General features: G+C 32.4%; 2 protein-coding genes across 2 annotated transcripts in view; both read left to right on the top strand.

The window, feature by feature from the left end:
• ftr67 (finTRIM family, member 67) overlaps nucleotides 1-7,740 on the top strand; it is an 11,517-nt gene extending 3,777 nt beyond the window's left edge. Inside the window, exons 2-6 of the mRNA XM_073848547.1 lie at nucleotides 356-589; nucleotides 4,116-4,269; nucleotides 4,384-4,443; nucleotides 6,788-6,874; nucleotides 7,107-7,740. Of these exons, the coding sequence (XP_073704648.1) occupies nucleotides 356-589; nucleotides 4,116-4,269; nucleotides 4,384-4,443; nucleotides 6,788-6,874; nucleotides 7,107-7,162 (591 nt within the window). The 3' untranslated portion in view covers nucleotides 7,163-7,740. The remainder of the gene's footprint in view (nucleotides 1-355; nucleotides 590-4,115; nucleotides 4,270-4,383; nucleotides 4,444-6,787; nucleotides 6,875-7,106) is intronic.
• A 3,892-nt stretch (nucleotides 7,741-11,632) lies between these two features.
• ftr87 (finTRIM family, member 87) lies at nucleotides 11,633-22,374 on the top strand. Its single transcript, XM_073849126.1, has 5 exons — nucleotides 11,633-12,208; nucleotides 12,292-12,378; nucleotides 16,044-16,277; nucleotides 16,475-16,634; nucleotides 21,681-22,374. The coding sequence occupies exons 1-5, from the start codon at nucleotides 11,633-11,635 to the stop codon at nucleotides 22,217-22,219; spliced, it is 1,596 nt and encodes a 531-aa protein (XP_073705227.1). The 3' UTR covers nucleotides 22,220-22,374.
• The last annotated feature ends 112 nt before the right edge of the window (nucleotides 22,375-22,486 follow it).

A 22,486-nucleotide genomic window follows, 5' to 3' on the forward strand; every position in this document is an offset into this window, starting at 1 on the left:
ATATATATATATATATATATATATATATATATATATATATTAATATATATTAATTAATAATTAAAAAATGCTAAATGTATCGCAGTATTCATTTGAAATATTATATCTTGTTTTTAATAGTTTTATTTTTTTACAGTACGGTCTCAAAATGCAAGCTGTGTAGAGAATTCTGAACAGCTTGTTTGCACTTAGTTTCAGTAAATGTTCTCCTTGGATCAAGTTGTGAAAGTTTGAGCATGTCTGCGTAGTAAATCAAACTCTTACTTCAAAAGAGCAATAAAAATCCAGTTTTCCGCCGCATGACCCCTTTAAAGCCGAAGTCACGCTTTATCATTTGGCTTTTGTCTCCTCTCAGCTCTCCGCACAGTCGGCCCTCGAGGAGAGCGAGCGCATCTTCACAGAGCTGGTGTGCTCCATAGAGCGCCGCCGCGCTGAAGTCAAGGAGCTGATCCGGGGTCAGGAGAGGGCAGCAGTGAGCCAAGCTGAAGCACTGCTTCAACAACTGGAGCAGGAGATAACAGAGCTGAAGAAAAGACACGGCGAATTAGGAGAGCTCTCGCAAACAGAGGACCATATCGCCTTCCTTCAGGTAATGCTGCTGGTTGTTCACAAATTGCTTTTTTATCCAAAGTCTTAGGAGTATCCTGGGGTTAAGTCCCTTGATCAAGGACACAGTGGTGATTAGTTGATAAAGCATATTTTTTGAAGTTTGAACCTATTAGTGTTTTGTTGAGCAGCCTAGATCTTTAACCACTTAAGAAGCATTTACTCCATTGTAAAATCACCAAAAGTTCCTCACCTTTATTTTTTTTTTTTTAGTTGTTTGACTGCTCTTGATGCACACAAAAAAGATCTTTTTTGCAGAATCTCTGCACTGCTTCTTTCATATCAGGAAAACATAAAGCAACCAAGGACAGTAAGGCACCATAAAAGCAGACCATTTTACTATTATTTTATCATAAAAGATTTTCTGGTAGCACTTTACTTAAAGCATTTACAATGCATTATAACTAAAGGCTTAGAGTAAAGTGTCATCGATTGATTTTTTTTGTTTGATGAAAATAATGGAAGTTCTGACAATTCTGAGAAAAAAAAATATGAATTGCAATGTTACCTGAAAATTGTGAGATATAAACTCAGAAATGTATGAAATAAAGACTAAATTGTGTGTTATAAACTCAAATTGCAAGATGTAAAAACTCAAAATATAAATTTTTCTGAGGAATAATTGTGAAGAATAAAGTCAGAATTGTGTAATATAATTTTACTTTTTTTTTTTACAACTTTTAACTTGGTTTTAAAACTTTTTGTGTTCAAAACAATTTATTCCTCAAAATTCTGAGAAGTACAGTCAGAATTTTGTGTTTTGAACTTGCTTTTCTGAGAGATATAAAATTCTGAGAAAAAAGTATAGATTTCAAAGTTACCTAAAAATTGTAAGATATAAATGGAAATGTAGGAAATAAAGTCAGAACTGTGTGATAAACTCAACATTTTTGATTAAAAAATGTCTAAATTGCAAGATGTAATGAAATATAAACCTGCAATTGCAGTCAGAATTGTTATAAACGTACAATTCTGAATAAAGACTGAATTGCAAGAAATAAAGTATAAAGAAATAAAGACTGATTTGCAGGATTTTACCTCAATAGTGCAAGGAATTCAGAAGCCAGAATTGTTAAATAACTGAAAAAGCCTGATTTGCGAGATGTAACTCAATATTGTGACTTGACTTGAGATATAAACTCAATCATGAAACATAAAGTCATAGCTACGAGTTATGAACTTGCAATTATGTGAAAAGAAAATCTGAATTGCAAGATATAAACTTGTAATTGTGAGAAATAAAGACAGAATTGTGTTATGAAAGAATTGCAAGATAGAATTGTGTGGAATAAATTGTTTTGAACACAAAAATCTAAAAACTGTTCCCTCAAAATAATAAGATATGAAAAAGTTTGAATTGCGACGTTTACTCAAAATTGCTAGAATTTTATAATGAATAAAGTCAGAATATTTTTTTTTCCATGGCAGAAACAAGCTCTTTTGCACTTAGACTTATTAACTTCCAAATATTTTTTGAGTATTAAATGTGCTCACTTTTGGTCGGATGACCATTCCCTTCAGATGTGACTCAAAATTGTGAAATATAAGCTCGGAAATATAAGACATAATGTCAGAATTGTTAAAAAAAAAAAAGGTGTTACCACAAAACTGCTAGCAAAAATTTTGTGTTTTGAACTCGCTTTTCTGATAAAAAAAAGTCTGAACTGTGAAATATAAACTCAGAATTGTAGGGAACTTTAGGGTTGTGATTAGTCAGATATAAAATTCTGAGAAAAAAAAAGTATGAATTTCAAAGTTACCTAAAAGTTGTAAGATATAAATGGAAATGTATGAAATAAAAATTGTGTTATAAACTCCGAATTGTGTTATAAACTCAACATTTTTGATTAAAAATGTCTAAATTGCAAGATTTAACTCAAAATCATCAAATATAAACTTGCAATTGCAGTCAGAATTGTTATAAACATAGAATTCTGAAATTCAAGAAATAACGTAAAAGACTGAATTGTTATAAAACTGAGGAAAAAGCCTGAAATGCGAGATGTAATTCACTGTTGTGAGATATGAACTTCTTGAAAGACTTATGTAACAAAGTCATAGCCATGAGTTATAAATTTGCAATTATGTGAAAAAAAAAAATCACAATTGCAAGATATAAACTTGTAATTGTGAGAAATAAAGACAGAATTGTGTGTTATGAGAGAATAGCGAGATATAAACTCAGAATTGTAGGGAACTTCAGGGTTGTGAATAGTAAGATATAACATTCTGAGAAAAAAAGTATGAAGTTCAGAGTTACCTAAAAGTTGTAAGATATAAACAGAAATGTAGGAAATAAAGTCAGAACTGTTATAAACTCACAATTTTTGATAAAAAATGTCTAAATTGCAAGATTTAACTCAAAATTGTGAAATACAAACTTGCAATTGCAGTCAGAATTGTTATAAACATAGAATTCTGAAATTCAAGAAATAACGTAAAAGACTGATTTGCAGTATGTTACCTCAATAGTGCAGGAAATTCAGAATTTAGAATTGTTATAAAACTGCAATTCTGAGGAAAAAGACTGAATTGCGAGATGTAACTCAAATTTGTGATCAATAAACTTTGTGAATTATGAAGCACAAAGTCATAGCCATGAGTTATGAACGTGAAATTATGTAAAAAGAAAATCTGAATTGTGAGACATAAACTTGTAATTGTGAAAAATAAAGACAGAATTGTGTGTTATGAGAGAATTGCAAGAATTGTGAGGAATAAATTGGTTTGAACACAAAAAACTGAAAAATGTTACCTAATTGCAAGCTATAAACTCCATAAAAAGAAAAGTCTGAATTGTGTAATGCACAAAATGTTGAGAAAAAGACAGACCTGTGAGAATTTAACTGAAAATGATATAAACTCAGAATTGTGAGAAAAAAGTTTGAATTGCGACATGTTTACATAAAATTGTGAGGTTAAAACTTCAAGACATAAAGTCAGAATATGTTTGGCGGAAAAAAGCTCTTTTACACTCAGACTTTTTAACTTCCAAATATTTTTTGAGTATTAAATGTGTTCACTTTTGGGTGAATGATCGCTTCAGATGTGACTCAAAAGTGTGAAATATAAACTAAGACAAAGTCAGAATTGGGAGTTATAAACCTGCATTTCTGAGAAAAAGATGTTTCCACAAAACTGCAAGGTATAAACTTTGATTCTGAGAAAATTTTGAGAAAAAGTCTGAACTGTGAGATATACAAAATTCTTCAAGATTAAAGCATATGGTAAAGAAAATCTCTTAGCAGACATCAGATCTGAACCCACACTTGCTCTTTAGACCATTTGGTCACTCTTTATTGAGTTTTACAAGGTGAACTTTAATTCAAAACTTCAAAGGACTCCAATAGAGACACGGAATTGAGATTGCATCAGTTTCTACTTTAATCTGCCTTTGTGAACTGAAACCAGTATCAGGAATTGTGTTTAGGTTTCGATTCATTAAAGTTTCAAGTCAGACCTGCTGCCTACAGCTAACAGTTGCCATTCAATAATTCTGTCTTGTGCAGAACTGCAGGTCTCTGTGTGCTCAGCCGGTGCCTGTCGACTTGCCAAACATTACCTCTGACCCAAACTTTGGATCGGCGATGACGGCACTGACAGAGTTTCAGGCCCTCCTGGAGGACGTCTGCCAGGGAGGATTTGTCGATATCTCAGAGAAAGGTGAACAGGCTTGCATTCGGAGACCTTTCAAGCCATTAAGGACTAAATCAATATTTCATTGTACTGTGAAATTGCTCTGAATACTTGATCTAACCGTCCCGTTCTGGTTTGCAGTGAACCACGTTACTATTATTGAGAGCACCAAACCAAAGACAGAGTCAGAGTCAAATGCAGGTAAGAGTCCATAAGATTAAAAATGCATTAAATCAAGTCTTGCATACACAATCTGTTTTGAATCCTAGTGAGCATTTTTGGTTTCCCAAAGAACCTTTCAAGAAAAACTTCTTTAAAAAAACATGATTTTCTTAATGTGAAAAACATTTTAAAATCTAAAGAACCCTTTTTGGAATGAAACGTTTCCATGAATGTTAAAGATTCTTCATGGAACCACAAATGTAAATAAAGCTGCCTTATTTTTAAGAGTGTGGGAAACACAAAATCTTGATTCTAATAGACTCAGGCGTTAGCTTTCTGAATTTCACAATATTGTAAAATGCATAAAAATACATTGCAAATTGATGGGTACAACTGTGTGTTTTAATTAGATTTAACTACATTTATCTATATTTTATACAGTAAAAATAGTAATTTAGTGAAATATTATTGCAATTTAAAATAGCTGTTTTCCACATTATTATATTTTAAAATGTCATTTATTTCTGTGATGCAAAGCTGAATTTTCAGCATCATTACTCCAGTCTTCAGTGTTACTGATTCTTCAGAAATCAGTGTAATATGCTGATTTGCTGCTTCAAAAATAGTTTTGCTTGTTATCAATGTTTTAAACAGAAAACAGTTGTGCTTTTTCAGAATTCTTTGAGAAGTAGAAAGTTCTTAAGAACAACATTTTTTTAAAAAAATATTTTTGCAAAATGCTTTACTCATTTAGTTTTTTTAATTTAATGTATCTTTGCAGGATGAAAGTATAAATTTCTAAAAATAAATAATATATATATAATAGTTAATAGAACTCTCTTATGCTCAAGCTTTATTTGATCAAAAATACAGAATAAACAATAATATCGTGAAATATTATTGCAATTTGTAATATTGGTTTCCTATTAAAATATACTTAATATATAGCATATTTCTGTGGCGCAGCGCTGAATTTTCATCAGCCATTTTTTAATTTTGAAACTGTTGTGCTGCTTAATATATTGTTTGGAAGCTCCACTTTTTTAAAATTCTTTGATGAATAAAAAGTTAAAAACAACAGCATTAATTTAAAATATTTTTTAAGTCTTTAAAATTATTGATTTCTTTAAAAAAATTAAAGAAAAATTTAATTTTCTATTTAGAATAAACACTGTTCTTTTTAACTTTTCATCAAAGAAAAAAAAAATCAGATTCCAAAAAAAATATTAAACAGAACAACTGTTTCCAACACTACAGTTTTTTACAGACGCTAGGACACATTTCTCAATACTTAGGCCACTTTTGCAAAACTCTTCACACAATTCTCCTAACTGACTTTCAGCTTGGCAAAGCAGTTCATTTCACATTCAAAATGCACTACAACTACCAAAACACTTTATTCAGGTCTCAAATAAACTTATTCTTCCAGAACACTAGCAAAGGTTGACAGCCGACAAACACACTTTGTCACCCACAAAACAATGAGCTAAAAAACACTAACAACATGTAGCATTACACAGTGTTTTCTTGTGTAAAACAAGGAAACATCTGTTTATAATTGCAATATATATTGTTTATAACTGCAATATATGTTACTGGAATGAATCAGACATGATGCAGAATTCGTCAATATTTTATGTTGTTTATTTATTTGTAATTTTTTTTTGTACTAAGTAATTCCAAAATACAAGAATTTGTAAACATACCATCCACTGATACAGATAAAAAAGTAATGCTAATCTACTGCATTTTTAGATTTGAAATATGTTTCAATAAAATATTGCTGTTGAATTTTGCTGTCTTGTTCAGTTTTGCATTATGTTATTGTTTTGAACATAAGTTTAACAGTTTTGAAAACAGTATGTAAGCACGTGCAAAATGTCCTGTACGTACAAAGATTTTTGGCAGTTGTTGTGTCTGAGTGAGAAAAGAATTCATGAAATTTGAGAGATGTAGTCATTGAATGCATTTTGTGCCAAAACAATGATAATTGATCCTCAGTTTAGCCCACATAGACTTCTGTTGTGCTCACTGTGTCAAGAGTTTTGCAAAAGTGACCTAAGTATTGAGAAATGTGTCCTAGTGTCTGTAAAAAACTGTAATAATAAATCAGCATATTAGCATGATTTCTGAAGGATCATGTGACACCGAAGACTGGAGTAAATTCAGCTTTGCATCACAGGACTAAATTATATTTTAAAGTATATTAAAATAGAAACTGCTATTTTAAAATGCAATAATATTTCACAAAATGACAGTTTTATTTGGTTCAGTTGAATCTGATAAAATATTGTTAATACTTCATTGATTTTTATTTTTTTTTAACTACAACGAAGAACTGCAAAGTTTTCAGTGCTAACAGGATGAATTGTTTATTTCATAGCTTCAGCATCTGTCTTTGGTCCGCCTGTACAGAACCAGTTTTCCATTAGTGTCCCAACAATTAGTGTGTTTCCGTTCTCGTCATTTGGTGAGTATCAGGAAAAGCTCAATGTTCTGTGTTAATATTATTGAATTTTTATTATGGATGTTTTACCCAAATTTAGAAATACACATTGTATTGTTGTTTTTAGGGTATAAAGCAGAAAATGTTCTTGTAATTTTCTATTTTTCTATGGATTACGTTCTTACATATGCTCTCTGAGCCTTTTGTTTCTACATCCAGTAAATCAATGTTTTCTCATCGTCTTTTTGCTCTTCAGGATCCAGAACATCAGGTCCTCGTCAGAGACTGCAGCCGCGTAGGAGACGAAGGTAGCCTTGAGATCGTCCTGAAAAACGCTTGAGAATTCAGTCAAGAGGCCAAAGTCGGTTTAGGATAGTTTTTTGAAACATGTACATTTTCAAAGTAAAAAAAACAAACAAACTGTAAAGCTGTATTAACCACAAAATCTTATTACTAAATAAGACAAATGTAAATGCAGATGCGTTTCAGTGTCTACCGTCCAAGTCTCGATGCTATCAACTTTAAACTTATGTTAATCTGTATATCTCACAGTTAATTACAGATGTGCTTGGAGTGAAAGTTGCAATATTGTGTGATCAAAACTTTTAAAATATTTACCTGTTGATTAAGCTGTAATTATAGTATTTTCTTAAGTATTAATCATACGCATTATATATAGAGTGTTATACTGGTGTAATTTATCAGTGCTTTGTTGACTGATGCTGTCTGTCTATTACATAATTATTAAAGGTGTTCATTTTAGCTTCATACTGTATGTTTGAATTGTATTTGTGTGTATTAAACATTGTTTAATTGCAATTGTATTTTTAAAAGTAGGGTGTTAAATACTTATTTTTCATATCATGAAAAATAAAGTTTCTTCCGAACAATTCAGTTGCTGTGGTATTTTACTGTGTAACCAAATGAATTTCACAAAAATAAATAAACTGAACTTGAGACAATACCGAGCTTGGTTTTTAACATCTATTTATTTTGAAAGCCCATTTTGGGTAAATCATAATCACAAATTGAAGTTATGTGATTAAAAAATAATGATGATATAAAACACTATGATTTTTTAAACTTAAAACTTAAATTTTGACTGTCTCATAACAGACTTTGTTTTAGAAGTTACTTTGCATTTAATATTTACAAATATCTACAAAGACGTTTTACACGTTTTACAACTTTTTGTCATAACTTTTACTTTTTTGACTGAAAATCTCAGCTTCGACTTTTTAATCTCATAACGATTTACTGTCTCATAATTTAGATTTTTAATCTCATAATTATGACTTTGTCTCATAACAGACTTTCTGTTTCAAAAGTTACTTTGTACTGACTATTTACAAATATCTACAAATAACTTTTTGTCATAACTTTTACTTTTTTGTGACTGAAGATCTCAGCTTTGACTTTTTAATCTTATGACTTAATGTCTCATAATTTTGAATTTTTATCTCATAATTATGACTGTCTCATAACAGACTTTCTGTTTCAGAAGTTACTTTGTATTGAATATTTACAAATGTCTAATGTAAAACCTTTTGTCATAACTTTTACTTTTCTGACTGAAGATCTCAGCTTTGACTTTTTTATTATCTCATAATGACTTACTGTCTTATAATTTTGACTTTTTATCTCATAATTATGACTTTGTCTCATAACAGACTTTCTGTTTTTTGAAAGTTACTTTGTACTAAATATTTACAAATATCTAAAAAGATTTTTACATTATAACTTTTTGTCATAACTTTTACTTTTTTATGACTGAAGATCTCAGCTTCGACTTTTTAATCTCATGATTTACTGTCATAATATTGACTTTTATCTCATGATTATGACTTTGTGTCTTAGACTTTGTTTTAAAAGTTGCTTTTTACAGTATAACTTTTTGTCATAACTTTTACTTTTTTATGACTGAAGATCTCAGCTTCGACTTTTTTATTATCTCATAATGTCTTACTGTCTCATAATTTTGACTTTTTATCTCATAATTATAACTTAATGTCTTATAACAGACTTTCTGTTTCAGAAGTTACTTTGTATCGAATATTTACAAATGTCTACAGACTTTTTACATTATAACTTTTGTCATAACTTACTTTTTTATGATTTAAGATCTCAGCTTTGACTTTTTTATCTCATAATGACTCACTGTCTCAATTTTGACTTTTTATCTCATAATTATGACTTTATGTCTCATAACAGACTTTCTGCTTCAAAAGTTACTTTGTATTGAATATTTACAAATGTCTACAGACTTTTTACATTATAACTTTTGTCATAACTTACTATTTTATGACTGAAGATCTCAGCTTCGACTTTTTAATCTCATAATGACTTACTGTCTCATAATTTAGACTTTTTATCTCATAATTATGACTTTGTCTCATAACAGACTTTCTGTTTTTTGCAAGTTACTTTGTACTAAATATTTACAAATATCTAAAAAGATTTTTACATTATAACTTTTTGTCATAACTTTTACTTTTTTATGACTGAAGATCTCAGCTTTGACTTTTTAATCTCATGATTTACTGTCATAATATTGACTTTTATCTCATGATTATGACTTTGTGTCTTAGACTTTGTTTTAAAAGTTGCTTTTTACAGTATAACTTTGTCATAACTTTTACTTTTTTATGACTGAAGATCTCAGCTTCGACTTTATTATCTCATAATGTCTTACTGTCTCATAATTTTGACTTTTTATCTCATAATTATGACTTTATGTCTCATAACAGACTTTCTGTTTCAAAAGTTACTTTGTATCGAATATTTACAAATATCTACAAAGATTTTTACATTATAACTTTTTGTCATAACTTTTACTTTTTATGACTAAAGATCTCGGCTTCGACTTTTTAATCTCATAATGACTTACTGACTCATAATTTTGACTTTATCTCATAATTATGACTGTGTCTTAGACTTTCTGTTTCAAAAGTTACTTTTTACATTATAACTTTTTGTCATAACTTTAACTTTTTTATGACTGAAGATCTCAGCTTCGACTTTTTAATCTCATAATGACTTACTGTCTCATAATTTTGACTTTTTATCTCATAATTATAACTTTGTCTCATAACAGACTTTCTGTTTCAGAAGTTACTTTGTATTGAATATGTACAAATATCTACAAAGACTTTTTACATTATAACTTTTGTCATAACTTTTACTTTTTTATGACTAAAGATCTCGGCTTCGACTTTTTAATCTCATGATTTACCGTCTCATAATTTTGCCTTTTTATCTCATAATTATGACATTGTGTCTTAGACTTTCTGTTTCAAAAGTTACTTTTTACATTATAACTTTTTGTCATAACTTTTACTTTTTTATGACTCAAGATCTCAGCTTCGACTTTTTAATCTCATAATGATTCACTGTCTCATAATTTTGACTTTTTATCTCATAATTATAACTTTGTAGATATTTGTACATAATTCTGAAACAAAGTCTGTTATGAGACAAAGACTTTTTTCATTATAACTTTTTGTCATAACTTTTACTTTTTTATGACTCAAGATGTCAGCTTCAACTTTTTAATCTCATAATGATTTACTGTCTCAATTTTGACTTTATCTCATAATTATTATGACTTTGTGTCTCATAACAGACTTTGTTTCAAAAGTTACTTTGTATTGAATATTTACAAATGTCTACAAAGACTTTTTTACATTATAACTTTTTGTCATAACTTTTAGTTTTTTATGACTCAAGATCTCAACATCGACTTTTTTATCTCATAGTTTTGACCTTTTATCTTTTACCTTTTATTTGAGCAACTAAAACGAAACATTTTGTGGAAACAATTATCTGAACATCTCAGATTTAAACAAAATCCTCATGAAAGGCTAAATGAATCTGTGCAAAAATAAACTGCCTGTAATTATGACTCTGTACAGTAGTGTGTAGTGTCACGTGATATTTACAGTTGCTTTAGATTAAACAAAACGGCTTTAGTGTAAATAAACCTGTTTTGTAAGCCAGCATGTGATGGTCATCTCTGCATAGATGTCAAATGTCTAAAACTTTGCCATTAACTCAACTCAAAAACAGTGGATTTATTTATTTTAATTTCTCTCTCTTTTTATCCGTAGATTATATCTCACCCTCATGTCTTCATGTTTATTCTTTTTTTATAGCTTGCCTTATGGCAATGCAATACAACTGGTTAAAATTGAAGAGAACAAAAACTTAAAAGTTGAAAGTAGAAAAATAATATAAAACAGTTGAATGGAAACTTGGTGGCTCTTATGGCCCTTGTGAACACAAAGAACATTGAACAGGACTGGAATAGGCAAAATGGTCCTTTAAAAAGTCACATTTGCATTGTCTGTGGTCTAACATGACCACCACATGAATATGAAATGCTAAAACAAAAGAAAAAAAAAAATTTTAAATCTAAAATGTTTAAATAACGAGAAACATTGAGAGCAGAGACTTTCCTTGTTCTTTCAGTGCTTAAAACTCACAACGTGCTTCTCAAAATCATGAAGCAGATCAGATATAATATAATGCTGCATGTGAAGCAAGCTCATGCACCTGCTACTTTCTATTTGCATAAAAGCAAAAAAAAAAAAAGAAAAGTGACCTCCAAACACAAGTGTTTGTGATTGGTTGCTCCAGGCTGTTTCGGCCTGAAACCTGATAAGCTTCTTCAGTACCTGCATTAGGTTCACGCCCAGTTTATACACAAACACCATTGTTTTGTTCGATCTGTCCTGCCTTGGTGACCACCTTCACTCTCCTCTAACCATACGCACGTAGAAGAAAATGGCAGGAACGAATATCTCTGTGGATAAAGACCAGTTCTGTTGCTCAGTGTGTTTGGAAGTGCTATGGGAGCCAGTCACCATTCCCTGTGGACACAGTTATTGTATGGAGTGCATTAAAGGTTACTGGAGGAAATGCGAGTTGAAAGAGGAATACAGCTGCCCTCAGTGCCGACGCACATTTAGCCCCAGACCTGCGCTGTGTAAAAACACCATACTGGCTGAAATTGTGGAGAAACTGAGGAGAACCGGCATTCAAGATGCTGGTGGGAAAGCAGCGGATGTCGAATGTGACGTCTGCACTGGAAAGAAACATCGAGCTGTTAGGTTTTGTGTGAAATGCCAGACTTTCTATTGTGAGATGCACCTGAAACTTCACAATGAAAGGAATCGTGGCAGGGCGCATCCGCTTACTGAAGTGACAAAACAGCCGCAGAAAAGAACCTGTTCGCGGCACAATAAATTGCGGGACGTTTACTGTCGTACAGACCAACAATGCGTTTGTAGTTTGTGCTTAAAAGACGGACACAAGGGGCACAGCGTGGTGTCGGTGATGGAGGAGAGGACAGAAATACAGGTAACAAAAAAATTGAGAAATCTGTGCATTGCACAAAGCAGAGTTCAAAGATGGCATAATTCTCACGTGTGGTTTTCAAACAGAAACATCTCGAGGAAGCTTGGAAAAAGTCAAAACAGAGGTGTAAGGAACGAGAAAAGGAACTCAGAGACATTGTGAAATACGTCAAGGTAGGCCTGCTGTTTTCGTGTAGAAAGCATCACCAGCTGAGTTGACAGATTTCTTGTTTTTGGGTGGAACACATCTGCTGTTCTGGTTTGTTAAATTTCTGGTCTTAGACCAAAAAATATTTACATATATATCTTGATTGGAAGTACCATTCTATGGAAGCCCATTTCCGCTACGGAAAAAAAAAGTTAATTGCAACTTATCTCTGACAATTCTGACTCTTTTTTTCGCAATTGTGATTTTGTATCTCGCAATTCTTTTTGTTCTCGCAATTGCGAGTTTGTATCTCGCAATTCTGACTTTTTTTCTTAGAATTGTAAGATATGAATTGTAGATAAACTTGGAATCACAACGTTATATATCTCGCAATTATGACTTTTTTTCATGCAATTGCAACTTTGTTTCTCGCAATTATTTTTGTTCTCGCAATTGCGAGTTTACATCTCAAAATTCTGACTTTATAACTCGCAATTGCGACTTCATTTTTCTGAATAGCAAGTTTATATCTCAGAATTGTGACTTAATTTTTCTGAATTGCAAGTTTATATCTCGGAATTCTGACTTTATTTCTCAGAATTGCAAGTTTATATCTCTGAATTATGACTTTATAACTCATAAACTTGCAATTCTGAAAAATTAAGTTTTTCTTTTCAAGAAAAATTGTATCTCGGAATTACAAACTTGGATGATATAAACTTGGAATCACGACATTATATATCCACGCAATTCTGACTTTTTTCATGCACTTGCGACTTGTGTGACTATATTTCTCAGAATTGCGAGTTTATATCTCGGAATTCTGCCTTTATAACTCACAATTGCGACTTAATTTTTCAGAATTGCAAGTTTATATCTCAGAATTCTGATTTTATAACTCACAATTGCAACTTCATTTTTCAGAATTGCAAGTTTATATCTTGGAATTGTGACTATTTCTCAGAATAGCGAGTTTATATCTCGGAATTCTGCTTTTATAACTCACAATTGCGACTTAATTTTTCAGAATTGCAAGTTTATATCTCAGAATTCTGATTTTATAACTCGCAATTGCGATTTCATTTTTCACAATTGCAAGTTTATATCTTGGAATTCTGACTTTATAACTCACAATTGCAACTTCATTTTTCAGAATTGCAAGTTTATATCACGGAATTACAAACTTGGATGATATAAACTTGGAATCACAACGTTATATATATCGCAATTCTGACTTTTTTCATGCAATTGCGACTTTGTTTCTCGCAATTATTTTTGTATTTTTTTATATTTCACAATTCTGACTTCATTTCTCAGAACTGCGAGTTTATATCTTGGAATTGTGACTTTATTTCTCAGAATTGCGAGTTTATATCTCGGAATTCTGCCATTATAACTCGCAATCACGACTTAATTTTTCAGAATAGCGACTTCATTTCTCAAAATTGCAAGTTTATATCTCTGAATTATGACTATAACTCGTAATTGCAACTTAATTTTTCACAATTGCAAGTTTATATCTTGGAATTCTGACTTTATAACTCACAATTGCAACTTCATTTTTCAGAATTGCAAGTTTATATCTCGGAATTACAAACTTGGATGATATAAACTTGGAATCACGACATTATATATCCCACAATTCTGACTTTTTTCATGCACTTGCGACTTTGTTTTTCAGAATAGCAAATTTATATCTCGGAATTGTGACTATATTTCTCAGAATTGCGAGTTTATATCTCGGAATTCTGCCTTTATAACTCACAATTGCAACTTCATTTTTCAGAATTGCAAGTTTATATCACGGAATTACAAACTTGGATGATATAAACTTGGAATCACAACGTTATATATATCACAATTCTGACTTCATTTCTCAGAACTGCGAGTTTATATCTTGGAATTCTGACTTCATTTCTCAGAACTGCGAGTTTATATCTTGGAATTGTGACTTTATTTCTCAGAATTGCGAGTTTATATCTTGGAATTGTGACTTTATTTCTCAGAATTGCGAGTTTATATCTTGGAATTGTGACTTTATTTCTCAGAATTGCGAGTTTATATCTCGGAATTCTGCCATTATAACTCGCAATCACGACTTAATTTTTCAGAATAGCGACTTCATTTCTCAGAATTGCAAGTTTATTTCTCTGAATTATGACTATAACTCGTAATTGCAACTTCATTTTTCAGAATTGCGAGTTTATATCTTGGAATTCTGACTTTTTCTCAGAATTGTGATTTTACATCTCAAAATTCTGCCTTTATAACTCGCAATTGCAAGTTATTTTTTCAGAATTGCAAGTTTATATCTTGGAATTCTGACTTTATAACTCGCAACTGAGACTTCATTTTTCAGAATTGCGAGTTTATATCTCAGAATTCTGACTTTATAACTCGCAATTGCAGTTTCATTTTTCACAATTGCAAGTTTATATCTTGAAATTGTGACTATTTCAGAATTTATATCTCAGAATTGCAACTTTATTTTTTTAGAATTGCAATTTATATCTTTGAATTCTGACTATTTCTCAGAATTACACGTATATCTCACAATTCTGAGAAAAAAGTAAGAATTGTGAGTTTATATGATGCAATTTTGCAATATCGTGCAAACATATATTATACTATTTATTAATCTTTGTTAATGTTAGTTAATAAATACAGTTGTTCATTATTCATGTTAGTTCACAGTGCATTAACTAATGTTAACAAACTTGTGATTTTAATAATGCATTAGTAAATGCTGGAATTAATGTTAACTAAGATATATAAATGCTATATGTGACCCTGGACCACAAAACCAGTCTTAAGTCGCTGGGGTATATTTGTAGCAATAGCCAAAAATACATAGTATGGGTCAAAATTATTGATTTTTCTTTTATGCCAAAAATCATTAGGAAATTAAGTAAAGATCATGTTCCATGAAGAATTTTTGTAAAATTCCTACTGCAAACATATCAAAATGTAATTTTTGATTAGTAATATGCATTGTTAAGAGCTCAATTTGGACAACTTTAAAGGTGATTTTCTCAGTATTTTGATTTTTTTGCACCCTCAGATTCCAGATTTTCAAATAGATGTATCTCGGCCAAATATCGTCCTATCATAACAAACCATACATCAATAGAAAGCTTATTTATTGAGCTTTCATATGATGTATACATCTCAGTTTTGTAAAATTTAACCTTATGACTGGTTTTGTGGTCCAGGGTCACATATAAGATATAATAAATGCTGTAGAAGTATTGTTCATTCTTAGTTCTTGTTAACTAATGCCGTTAACTAATTTTAATTAATAAACCTTATTGTAAAGTGTTACCATATTGTTTAGTGTAACAGAGGCCAGCTAGTAGGTGCTGTGCAGGTAAACCTCACTCCCCGATCTCAAGAGACGCACTAGCGACTGACGCCAGAGGTTGCAGCCTTAGCCTCCTTGTTAGTGCGTCCGCCTCCAATGCCGGAGACTCGGGTTCGAGACCAGCTCGGAGCGGGTGCGGTTGGACCCGGGTGTGAGGGGTTACATTAGCACAACAAAAATGCCTTCGAAATACAAAGTATTATAGAAAAACTATTATATATTCATCTAATAAAAATAAAAAGATATATTTCTAGACTGCGAACAGTATGAGGGTGACCGAACCGAACAAGGCCAAAAGGTTAAACAATGTCCTTTCCATCATTGCATTAGCGTTCAGCACAATCGGTTGAGGACGACAGCGAAAAAATCTTCACCAGACTGCTACGCGCCGTCGAAAGGAAGCATTTGGAGGTGAAAGAGCTGATCAGAGCTGAGGAGAGGACAGCTCTCAGCCAGACGGAGAAGCTTCTAGAACGACTGAATCAGCAGATAGTTGAACACAGGAGAGGAGAGGCTGAGCTAGAGGCGCTCTCAAACACTGAGGATCATATCCATTTCCTACAGGTGAAGTCCTTGGTCTGAAATATTAGGTTATTTGTGCTGGAGGTTACGAAACTCAAATAATATGGTAAACAGGGCCATAGCATAGCGTTCTCTTTGTTTAGGCTGTATAGGGGAATTTGGCATAGTGGATATAAAGGTGTGGGTTTGTTTACTTGCTGTTCACTAACACGCTAGTTTTACCTGACTCACCTGTGCAGAACTACAAGACGCTATGTGCTCCTCTTGACACCGGGGGTCGGCCCAGCATCGACGTCCATCCGTATTTCTCTTTGCTGATATTGAGAAAAGTTCTCGCAGAGCTGAGAGATAAAGTCAACGAGGTCTGTGACAGAGAAACAACAAAGATTGCAGAATTAGGTGGGTATAGAAACTCAAGTCCACCATAGTCACTACCTTGTGTATCTAAGACTTAAGACTAAAGGAATTATGAACACTTAAAACAAACATTTTATTAAATAATTTCACCAAACGACCAGTAATTAGACATTTAATACATTAAAAAAATGTATTATTACACACATATATATATATATCTCAAATGAAAACTTAAGACACTTCAAATATCACTTTATAATGTAATATAATCTGTTTTATAAATCCAAAAGTATGCAAAATATGCTGCTGGGGTGCGAAATCTATAAATCAGTGCTCTTTACGGGATTCTTTTATGTCCTCAAAAAACTTCAAACCAAGGCACTCGAAAATCTTGGGAAAAAAAACATAAAAAGCACACCCTGATGAAGACAAGTTAGCCGCAATGCGTCGGTGCACGTTTGCTGTTTTTAATGTTAAAGCCATGTGAATAAAGGCTTTTTATATTTTTTCACAAGATTTTCGAGTGCTTTGGTTTGATGAGATTTTTGAGGACATAATCTGTTTTATAATTAAATTATTAATTTTTAATTAAATTGTGAGATATAAACAATTTAGAATTTTTTTCTTACAATTCAGTTTGTCTTGCAATTATAACTTTTTTCTCAGATTCGTAACTTTTTCTTGCAATTTTGACTATGATCTGTTTTATAATTAAATTACTAATTAAATGTTCATAATTCATTACAGTTCATTAGAAAATAGCAGTTAAATAAAAAAATCTAAATAAATAATAAAATGATAAATATCACAAATATGACAAATAATTAGACCTTTAAAATAATACTTTAAAAAAAAGTTCATAATTTGTTACAAAAAATGTAGTTAAATATAATAAATTATTTTTTTTTTATAATAAATGCCAGTCAAAAGTTTAGGATAAAAAAAAAGTACTTTATATTTAAAAGTTACAATTGTTTGTAACTGTATACATTTTTAGATCCACAATTTGAAGTATCAAGAAAAACAATCAAGAAAATTAAGAACTAATTTGGGAAATAAAATGTTTCAAAAAATCACTTTGCAAACTGACAAAAAAAATAAATAAAAAATAGACATTTAAAACAATATTTAAAAACTAAAATAAAAGTTTAATGAAAACTGTAAACATAAAAATTATAATAATAATAATAATAAAAAATTCCTAATAATAAATACCAGTTAAATCTGACCCTGGACCACAAAACCAATCAAAAGGGTCAATTTTTTTAATTAAGATTTATACATCATCTGAAAGCTGAATAAATAAATTTGTTAGGATAGGACAATATTTGAATGAGATGCAACAATTTGAAAATCTGGAATCTGAGGGTGCAAAAAAAAAAAAAAATTAAAACGTTGAGAAAATTTCCTTTAAAGTTGTCCAAATGAAGTTCTTAGCAATGCATATTACTAATCAAAAATTAAGTTATATAATTATAGTTGGAAACTTACAAAATATCTTCATGGAACATGATCTTTACTTAATTTCCTAATGATTTTTGGCATAAAAGAAAAATCTATGATTTTGACCCATACAATGCATTTTTGGCTATTGCTACAAATATAGCCCAAGAAAAGTAACATGTAAAAATATAATAAAATTAGGGATGCACCGAATCCAGATTTTTGGGGTTCGGCCGAATACCGAATCCACTGTTTAAGATTCGGCCGAATCCGAAACCGAATCCTACTTGCATCCTTAATTACACGTTTTTAGCTGTGACTGTCCAGCTGCCGTACCTGAAGTTGCTGCATTTTGGCTGCTGTCTGTAGATTCCTTCATGCAAAAATCGTATTCTTTTGGATGTTTTAGGGGCCATTCACATGTAGCGTCTTTTGCACGCTCAAATTCGTTATTTTAAATGTAGACATAATGGAAGCGACGCGCTCGTTTTTTCCAGGCGCGTCCGCGCCGCATCGAGATAAAAACATATCAACTTTCCAGAATGCAGCAAGCGCTCCGCAGCTTGGAGCTAGAGCGCAGCTGATGGTTGCTTAGAAACGGCAGACGCTTCCGGAGCGCAAGCGCCCGAGCGCTTTGTTGACAAGGAAGAAAGCGGCGCGCCTAGCGTTTTCCACGCGTTTTTAGGCGCGACATGTGAACGGCCCCTTAGACGCAAATGTTTTAACATCGGCGATATGTTGTGTACTGCTTAGGGTCCTTGCCACCACGAGACAAATTGGCATTGCAAATTGAACATAAAGCTCGACTTGAATCGCCTTCTTTTGGTTGAAAGTACTGCCAAACAAAACTTTTTTGCTTACGAGTTAATTTTTCAGATTCTTACAGCCTACTACATTCGAACGGGTCCTATGTAGCCCAAACACCTTCACGTAATCAACGGCCGTGTGACGTCGTAGTGCAAGTCTAGGGTTCGGTTTCGGTGGAAAATAAATCTAAGGTTCGGCCGAAACCGAACCCCGTCAAAAAGCCCAGGATTCGGCCGAATCCGAATCCGAATCCTGGATTCGGTGCATCCCTAAATAAAATGCAAGTGTATTTAAAATGTATTGACTACACTAAGCGTTATGGTTAACTATATTTTTATGCATTTATTTATTTGCTTTCCAAATGAAACTAAACTGATTCGTTCATTTTTAAGTGATCATCTGTTGATGCACAAATGTCTGTTGACAGCGGATGCTCTTCTATTTACAGTTGATGAAGAGCACGTTCAGTCAGCTGAAAACTCCCTGAGCTGTCCGTTGAACACTGATACAGGTACGGACACTCACATCCCTCCCAGCAAGTGAGTCATCAAAGCGCATCAACTTACTCATGTTTACCGGTGTAAATCAAAACTCGTCTGACATAACTCACCTCACTTACCTTTTCCAGCCCATAGACATTTACAGCAGACCGAGCCGAGGACCAGAGGAGATTTCTTACAGTGTGAGTTCGGAGTTCATTCTTAAATTCCTCGACAAGACCAAAGTCTATACATACACAAAGATGGTACACTTATATGATTTATGAATAGGAGAAAATGCAACGCGCAATATGGCGGAAGACTCCCGCCTTCTAAAAAAAAAAGGAGCAAATAAATAAATAAACAAACAAACAAAGGTAATTGCTACTTTTCTTCTTAAAATTGTGAGACATAATCGAATAATTCTGAGTTTATCATCACGTTTTCCCCTCAGAATTGTAATTTTAATTCTGACAGTTGTGAAATTGTGAACTGGACGTGAGAAAGTCAATTGTGAGTTTTTATCTTGCAACTGTGAATTTATTTCTTGCCATTCTGACCTTTTTTCTGATAATTGCAATGTTATTCCACACAATTGTGAACTGGGAATTGTGAGAAAGTCAATTGTAAGTTTATATCTTCTGAGTGCGAGTTTATTTCTTGCAATTCTGACCTTTTTTCCCCTCAGAATTGCAATTTTATTTCTTAAAATTGTGAACAGGGTATTTTGAGATAAAGTCAACTGTGAGTTTATGCCTCGCAATTTGGAGAAAAAAAGTGTGAATTGTGAGAATAGGTCTGGTTTCTGGTCAATTTTAAATTTTGCGTTTGTCTCGCAATTCTGACTTTTTCCATCAGAGTTGTTCATCTCTCACAATTTTGGGTTTACATCTCAGAATGGCAACTTTATCGCAATTGTGAGTTTGTAGGTTCTCGCAATTTTGACTATTTCATGCAATTCTAACTTTTTTCTCAGAATCACGACTATTTGGCTCTTGCCATTTTTAGTTTCTTGCAATTCTTCAAAATTGTTCATCTCACAATTAAGTTAATTTCTCACAATTCTCAGTTTACATCTTGCAATTCTAACTTTTCTCAGAATCGCAACTTTTTCTCACAATTGCGAATATTTCACGCATTTCTAACTTTTTTCTTAGAATTGTTTATAGCTCACAGTTGAGTTTACATCTCACAATTCAAATTTTTTTCTCAGAATTGCAACTTTTTTGCAAGTTTGTAGGCTCTCGTAATTTTGACCATTTCTCATTTTAGACTTTTTCCACACAATTGACTTTGTAGGCTCTCACAATTTTTTACTCTCTCACATTTTTAGCTTTTTTCTCCTAATTGTTTCTCTCAGTTGTGAGTTTATATCTCATAATTTTGTTTACATCTCACAATTTAAACTTTTTTCTCAGAATCATGACTTTCTTGCAAATGTGAGTTTGCAGGATCTCGAAATCAATTATTTCTCGCAATTAATTTTTTTTCAAAATTGTTTATATCTCACATTTTGTTTACATCTCACAACTTTTTACATCTTGCAATTCTAACTTTTTTCTCAGAATTGAGACTTTCTCGCAAATGTAGGCTTTCAATTTTGAATATTTCTCACAAATCTAACTTTTTTCTCTGAATTGTTTACATCTCGCAATTCTAACTTTTTTCTCAGAATTGAGACTTTCTCGCAAATGTAGGCTTTCAATTTTGAATATTTCTCACAAATCTAACTTTTTTCTCTGAATTGTTTACATCTCGCAATTCTAACTTTTCTCAGAATCGCGACTTTCCTCACAATTGAGTTTGTAGGCTCTCGCAATTTTGACTCTCTTGCAATTCTAACTTTTTTTCTCAGAATTGCGATATAAAAATGCAATTGCAAGTTTAAGTAGAAATTGCAAGATACAAACTTGCAATTCAGAGAAAAGAATTGTGAGATGTTGATTCACAATTGTGTGCTTTAAATTAAAATTGCGAGATAAAACCTCAGAATTCAGAAAAAAAGGCAGAATTGCAAGACATTAAATCACAATTACAAGTATATAACTTGTAATTGAAAAATATAAATGCGCAATTTTGAGAAGTCAGAATTGTGAGATGTTTTTTATTCCGTGGTGGAACAAGAGTTTGTAGTTAAAAGCTCTGGTTGCTATTGAAACAGGATTTTTAATGCTATACGAGCATATGAGACAGCTGTTGTCAAACGCCATTGGCGTTTTAAAACATGAACTTTAACAGAAAACTTGAACAACTTTAGAGAATTTGATGTCATCTTATTCAAAGAGATAGGAGCTTTACTTGCTGCCAAGTGACATGACTGGCCTTCAAGAGACTCTGATGAGTATCTTTTCCATTTCAGACTGCTGTGATTTGACTTTAGACCCAAACACTGCCAACTCTTTCCTCCGTCTTTCTGGAGACCGTACAGAGGTCACGACCGTCCACGAGCCGCAGCCGTATCCCGATCACCCAGAGCGCTTCATCAGCTGGACTCAAGTCTTGTGCACCAAAGGTCTGTCTGGACGTGGCTATTGGGAAGTTGAGTGGGGAGGCGGTGGAGGAGTTTCTATTGGCGTTTCCTACAAAACTGAAGGGAATATAGACCAAAAACTGGGATGCAGCTCAAAATCGTGGAGCTTAGATTTCTCAGATTCTCTTTGTTTGTTTCGACACAATAAGTTTAGTGTTGAAATACACACTCCAAATCCACAGAGAGTTGGCGTGCATCTCAATCACGGGGCTGGAACGCTGGCGTTTTATTGCGTTTCTCTGGCAGACGATACTATGATTTTGCTGCATCGTGAGCAAACCACTTTCACTCAGCCTCTCTATCCTGGTTTCTGGGTCGGACTTGGATGTACTTTAAAACTCTGTCGAACTTTCAGCTTTTCAGCTTAGTTAGGCATTCTGTGCTCTCATTTTGTTTCAATGGATAGTTCACCCAAAAATCAAAAGCATGTCATTCGCTCACCTGTCGTTGCATTTGTGTTTTTCTCCTCTAGAGGCTAAACCGCCCATGCAGCCTTATGAAAAGTACCACACTGACCTCGATATATCTTTTTGCTGGAATGACCCTTTTCATTTTTGGGTGAACTTACCATTTGAATAAAAAAAAGGAACATGATGAAAACTTGTAAAACCAGGACATGTATAAAGAGCATACAA

The sequence above is a fragment of the Garra rufa genome, chromosome 10, assembly GCF_049309525.1.
Source record: "Garra rufa chromosome 10, GarRuf1.0, whole genome shotgun sequence".
Lineage (NCBI taxonomy): Eukaryota > Metazoa > Chordata > Actinopteri > Cypriniformes > Cyprinidae > Garra > Garra rufa.